This window comes from Rattus rattus, chromosome 3, assembly GCF_011064425.1.
Source record: "Rattus rattus isolate New Zealand chromosome 3, Rrattus_CSIRO_v1, whole genome shotgun sequence".
Taxonomy (NCBI): domain Eukaryota; kingdom Metazoa; phylum Chordata; class Mammalia; order Rodentia; family Muridae; genus Rattus; species Rattus rattus.
Genome location: NC_046156.1, coordinates 203,524,729 through 203,530,728, shown reverse-complemented (window position 1 = coordinate 203,530,728; position 6,000 = coordinate 203,524,729). Strand labels below are relative to the sequence as shown.

At 51.4% G+C, this 6,000-nt stretch overlaps 1 protein-coding gene across 1 annotated transcript in view; it reads right to left on the bottom strand.

Moving 5' to 3' along the window:
* Nucleotides 1-6,000, bottom strand: part of Thbs4 (thrombospondin 4) — a 46,553-nt gene that overhangs the window by 10,093 nt on the left and 30,460 nt on the right. Inside the window, exons 11-16 of the mRNA XM_032896889.1 lie at nt 5,559-5,663; nt 5,211-5,318; nt 4,797-4,956; nt 3,605-3,723; nt 2,678-2,730; nt 150-343 (exon numbers count right to left, since the gene is read on the bottom strand). Of these exons, the coding sequence (XP_032752780.1) occupies nt 150-343; nt 2,678-2,730; nt 3,605-3,723; nt 4,797-4,956; nt 5,211-5,318; nt 5,559-5,663 (739 nt within the window). The remainder of the gene's footprint in view (nt 1-149; nt 344-2,677; nt 2,731-3,604; nt 3,724-4,796; nt 4,957-5,210; nt 5,319-5,558; nt 5,664-6,000) is intronic.

The following is a 6,000-nucleotide window of genomic DNA, read 5'->3' as shown; positions in this document are numbered from 1 at the left end:
GTCTACTGTCTATGCAAGCTGGATTTGAAGCAGAGGCAGGCGGGAAGCAGGAAAGTGAAGGTTCCCCTAGGGAAGTATGCATCCCTTCATGTGGCTACAGGGAGTCTAAGGCTGTGTGTCCCAGGCGGCCCTGGGCCGAGCATGCTCACTGTTGCTATCTTCCTGGGCTGGGTTGGGGACAAGCCTGCAGTTGTCTGGGCCAGGGGGAACCAGGTCTGGGATGCCGTCATTATCGTCATCGTCATCGCATTCATCGCCAATCCCGTCCTTGTCAGTGTCCAGCTGGGCGCTGTTAATGACGGTGGGGCAGTTGTCTGTGCTGTCCTGGTGGCCATCCCCATCACTGCAGAGCAAAGATTAGTTTAGTAGGAGACTGAAGCGTCTGCTCCCAGGCAGGAGCCTGGGTGGGCTGTCAGCAGGCTGGGTTTCAGCAAAGCCTATCAGGCCTTTCTCTGATAAAGCAGCTTCAGAAACGACTCCCTTGCTTCCTCTGCGTCCTGAAAGCAGCCAGTCGGTTCCGGGTTGGGAAGATAAGAGTCTATTTCTACAGTCTGTGACTCCGAGTGGCTGTCATCTCTAAGGACTGCCAGATGACACCTTGCTCCAAGGAAGTGTGAATGTGTAAGGTAAGGGGTGTGGAGATGTGTGGGTCCTGGCTCAGAACCGGTGAGCTGTGGCCTCAGGCACGATGCTGGGCCAGGGAGGTACACATTCCTCATCTCTTAGATAGCAACACAAACACAGCCCACCTCAAAGGGCAGCTTGGAGACCGAGTCAACTCTGACACCCATAAAAAGCATCTTCTAAGCGCCTGGCTCTAGTGGTTAAGTCCTCTGATGCTTCCTGTTACATTGCTTTTCACCATTGCCATCTCATGACCCCATGAGTACTCTGACCAAAAATGGGTACACCAGTTGTACCCCAGAGCTAATCCAAGAAACCTCTCAGGAAGCTTACTCTCTGCTCTGCCTCTCGGAGGACCATCTCTGTTTTCAGGGACCTTCTATGGCTACAAGGGATCAGAGTGGATTCTCTTCTCACTCTGCCTCACCCAAGACTTTGCTGGCCTAGAGACTGTGTATATCCTCTAGGGAGGTCACAGAGGGAATCCCTCCTTTTCATACAGAAGGCAGAAGGGCCCCAGAGAGAGTGAGTTCGACATGGACACTGGAATACTGCAGAGGCTGAATTTCTGCACTTCTCCTAACACAAGAGTGAGCTCATTGGATCAGCACCGTTTGCAGAACCCTGTCACCTATGTGGAGAAGCAAGCAGTTCCCAGCCCCCCTCCTGGTGAGGCTCAAGTTCATGGGAATTAAAATGTGGCAGAATGAGTCATTTGTTTTAGGCAACTATCTAGAGGCTGGTGGGATAGGCTATTTTAGACATTTCTATAGCTGGTAATCAGAGTACACGCTGGCCGGGCACTGGGGATGTTCCTGATGCACACCTCACATTGTTAGGGTAGTTGTGAGAGCACCAGTCCTACCTTATGTCTAGACAGACAAGCACTATCAGACTGCATCACTGACAGGTTCTCCTGTGCTGTGGTACCAACAGCCACCATCTCCCCAAAGTTGCCCAAAGGATGGCCCTACTGTGAGTTTTCATGTAACCTAGGAGGTGTGGTAATTGTCTCTGCTGTTCTGATGAGACAATGAGCTTTGAAGGGATGGGGGAACTATTCGAGTTCCCTTGACGAGGATGCACACAGCAGTAAGGACAGAGCACAGAGAAGCTGGGACCTCTCGGGAGCCGCCCTGAGCAATGCTGGGTGAACTGACTCTGCTACGGTTACTAGAAGTTGAACCGTGCTGTCCTGCTTTGCTTTGGGGGATCCTTACCCTTTCAGGCCGGTCCTGACCACCTTTCCGAGAAGCACCCAAGGAGGAATGGGGATGAGTAGAGGGTAAGAGTGCAGACGCCTGGTGCCGAGGGCACGTAGCTACACTTTACTCCTTCAGCGCCAACTCCACTCTGCATCCTGTTCTGTTTCCTTCCTTATGGTGCTGGCCATTGCACTCCTGACCCAGCAGTGCTCGGTAAAGCATTAATGTCGAGCTGGGTCCCCAGCCCTCCCTGGTCCTCACGGAGGACTCTACATGGGGCTCAGAAGATCTTTGGAATGTTCTCGAATAGAATACCCTCTCACAAGAAAGAAAAAGCATCAAGGACAAGGAAAGACCGGTGTCCCCCAGCACGCCCCTCTGTTAGGGGGTGATGGACTTTTCCTGATATGATAGCAAAGGGGTTAACATCTAATGAGAGCTAGCTATGTAACAGAACCCACCAAAGGCACGTTTCCTGGGCTAACTCAGTTTTATAACAGCCCACGAGCTATATATCTACATCCACTCCCATTTTACAGGTAAGGAAACTGAGGTACAGAGAGATTAGGTTATGAATGACACCTGGATGTTTCACTCCAAAGCCCTTCTGCAGGGTTCCATGATCTGATTTCTCTGAAAATGGTGTAAGTGCTGTGTGGGGCTGATATCGCTCCTCCTTATGTAGCACTTTCAGGGAGGTACAGGGGCCTGGAGCAAAGGCAGACTGACTACCTCCCTGGAACTCGATCCATCCACAGATCCTGGGCACATTGCCAGCAAAACGTTCTGATAATTCCCACAGTCCCCAGATTCTACCTGTTTCCCCACAGTTGGGATGCATGCCATACCTGTCTTGGTTGGTGTCACAGGAGTCCCCAACCAGATCGTTATCCACATCCGACTGCAAAGAGAGCAGAACACGTTATTTACCACTGGGCCTGCATGTATGGACTGTTCCCAAGAAGGCAAGCCTGCCTTATCGTCACTGGGTTTCAGGAATTGTTTCTCGGGAACTAGGCTGGCATAAAGCTGCAAAAGGACAACACCATATTGGTGTAGGCACAGTGCTGAATTTTCAAAAAAGCCCTTTAAAATATCGAGCTTCATGGAGGGGCTGCCCACACACCAGCTGAGCTGATCGGGAAGGGCTCTGGATGGCGCACTGGCAGGCAGAGCCTGGGTGCTCTGGCTGGGTCAGGAGGGAGCCAGGCATAGGCATGGCTCAAAGCACATCGACCCTATGTTGCTTCTGCCCTTCGGAGTTGAGACAGGACAAGGAGTGAGTGAGGCAGAGTAGGCAGTGGGGACTCTCATCTGTTTCAGGCACTCAGAAACAGACTGCTCACCACACCCAGGGATCCCAGCAGCAGGTGTACGGGAAGAGGAACAACCTACCATTGACTGAACTTAATCTGCAGTGCCCACACGTAGACTGAGGAACTGAAGGGCCATGTGACTAGGCTCATACCCATGTTTCTGTTTTCTTTGACAGCAGAAACTTGTTTGTGCATTATTAAGCTCCACTGCACCAAATGCCATCAGTGTTGGGTGCATGTGCACTCCCAAGGGTCTTGGGAGTTCCCATCCTGACACATCAGTGTGGTTGTCAATAACTATCTCAACTGGATCAGTTTAGTCCCATCCTTCTAGGCCCTAATGCATGCCATTTCTCCACCTGAGCCTTGACACAATAGCAAGGAACTGGTCAACAGCAGGGCTGGGTTTCTCTGGATGCTGAGGAGTTCGGTCTGCAGTGTGACCCCTGTCTCACCAACCTGGTTAGGGTTACTGACATCAGGACAGCTGTCACAGGCGTCTCCGACACCATCGCCATCCCGATCCTGTTGGTCGCGGGTTGGGAACTCGGGACAGTTGTCCAAAATGTTTTTTATTCCTGTAAGAATGTTACTTTGGGTCAGGAGCCGGTCATAGGACAGGGTGGAAAAGAGAGACTTGCAGAGCTGAGAGGTCAAGCTGTGGCGCCTAATTATGGCTGTACCAGCTGTATCGTGTCTTTAGTAGAGCCTGGAGGGGATTTCAAAACAGGGATTCTGGGAGCCTCAAGCATATGCAACTCTCTAAGGCACCTATCTGATGAACTCACTCTTAGTTTAGCTCACCCAAGGTAAGCCTGCGCTTTAGGGGAGATGTGTATATCATGGAGGAGTGATCATGTATGTTTGAGGGGATAGCATTTTTTTTAAAAGATTTATTCATTTTATTATATATAAGTACACTGTAGCTGTCTTCAGACACACCAGAAGAGGGCATTGGATCTCTTCACAGATGGTTGTGAGCCACCATGTGGTTGCTGGGAATTGAACTCAGGACCTGTGGAAGAGCAGTCGGGTGCTCTTAACCGCTGAGCCATCTCTCCAGCCCCGGGGATAGCATTTTTAAAAGGAGTTTCTTCTGGTGGTGTGGTATGTTTTCAGAAACTCAGATGCTAGGCTGCCTTTTTACTCTATAGTTGTCATACGTTATGGACATAATATTGAATAAAATGTCCTTCCTCAAGCTCCACGAGACTTTCATAGCTGCTCCTGGCATGGACCTCCCAGAAAGTCCCTGTGGTAGAGTCCCAGAGAAGGGCAGTATATCCACCATGACATCCCAACCCTTCCCAGAGCAGCCAGGGGCTGGCCACATCTTCCTGGCTGGTGTAGTGTTTGACCCTATGGAAAACTCAGTTCTCTGTTCCCATGATGAGGGGTGGGGGTGCGGGAGGAGCCAGGAAGGCAGACGCCCTATAGCAACCGCTCTGGCAAGACACTAGTGACAAGTACGCTCACAGGGTTCCTGCTGGTGATCTAAGGCACCAGAGACCTCTAGGGTTACTGGACCACCAGACATAGGTCCGAGTGAACGATGGGGTGGGGGGTTCTGAATCGGCGCGTCCATTCCTGCATGTGGGGAGGGCAGAGGACAAAGGAATTCCAAATAAAAGACTGAGCGAAACAATCCTACCGTCTCCATCCATGTCGTCATCACAAGCGTCTCCTTTCCCGTCCCCGTCAGTGTCCTTCTGGTCATTATTCAGGACGCCCCGGCAGTTGTCACAGGCATCCCCAAAGATATCTTTATCAGTGTTCCTCTGGTCCACATTGTGAGTCAGGACACAGTTGTCCTAAATGACGAGAAGATGGGATACTTGCTCAGACTTACTGACGCCTGTCCCACTGTTGTGGTTGGCCGGGTCTGCCTGTCTCATATTTTTAAACACTCATGACAGGCGTGTTTAGGAGAGGACGGGACATAGCTGCAGTGGTGTGGGGACCGACGGAGGTCTGGGGTGATCAGCATCAGCGACTGGCCTCAAAGGCTTGCTTCCACCGTCCACGGTGTGTTTCAGTGCACGTGCTGTGCTGACAGAGCTGGTACCTGCTCATTCAAGATCCCATCTCCATCCGCATCCTCATCACAGGCGTCGCCAATGCCATCTCTGTCTGCGTCTTCCTGGCCGGAGTTTGGCACATACTTGCAGTTATCCTGACGGGGGAAACAGTTCGGAGTCATGTCCTATCCATCTGTCTCCTGTCGAAAAGTACTTCTGCCCTCAAGACTGGGTTAGGCTGCCTGGCTTGGCTAGTGGCTCTCTCGTTTGCCCCATGTGAGAGGCGGCTACTTCAAACTTTTTGCATAGAGTAAGAACAACCTTCCCAAAGCCGTCTAAGACATGGCTTTGGAGGTCCACAGGGGATCCCTTCCTGGAGATCCTGCCTTCCTTACCTTCTTGCAGTTCCTGGCCGAGCACGGCAGTTCTTCATCGGGGTAACTGTCGATGTCCACATCCTTTCCACAGACATAGCCGTCGCCGGCCCAACCAACACCGCACTGCGAAGGAAGAGCCCGTTAGAGCCCTGAACAAAACACTCCCTAAGGAGGCAGAGACCGATTCCGTCTCTGTTCCTCTGTGAGGGTTCCCAGGGGAGGTCCAGGAGCCTGACATCCTGCTTAGATGGGATTTAACAGCTCAGGTGTGCTGAGTATGGTGGACCACGCCTGTAATAACTATCAGGAGATGTAAGAGGTACAGGTACAATCTGCTCAAGGACATCCTTAGCTACACAGTGAGGTAAAAGCCAGCCTGGGCTACATGAGGTCCTGTTCTGCCCCAGAACAAGGGCTGGAAAAGATGCTTCAGTCTTTTAAAGAAGATTTATTTATTTAT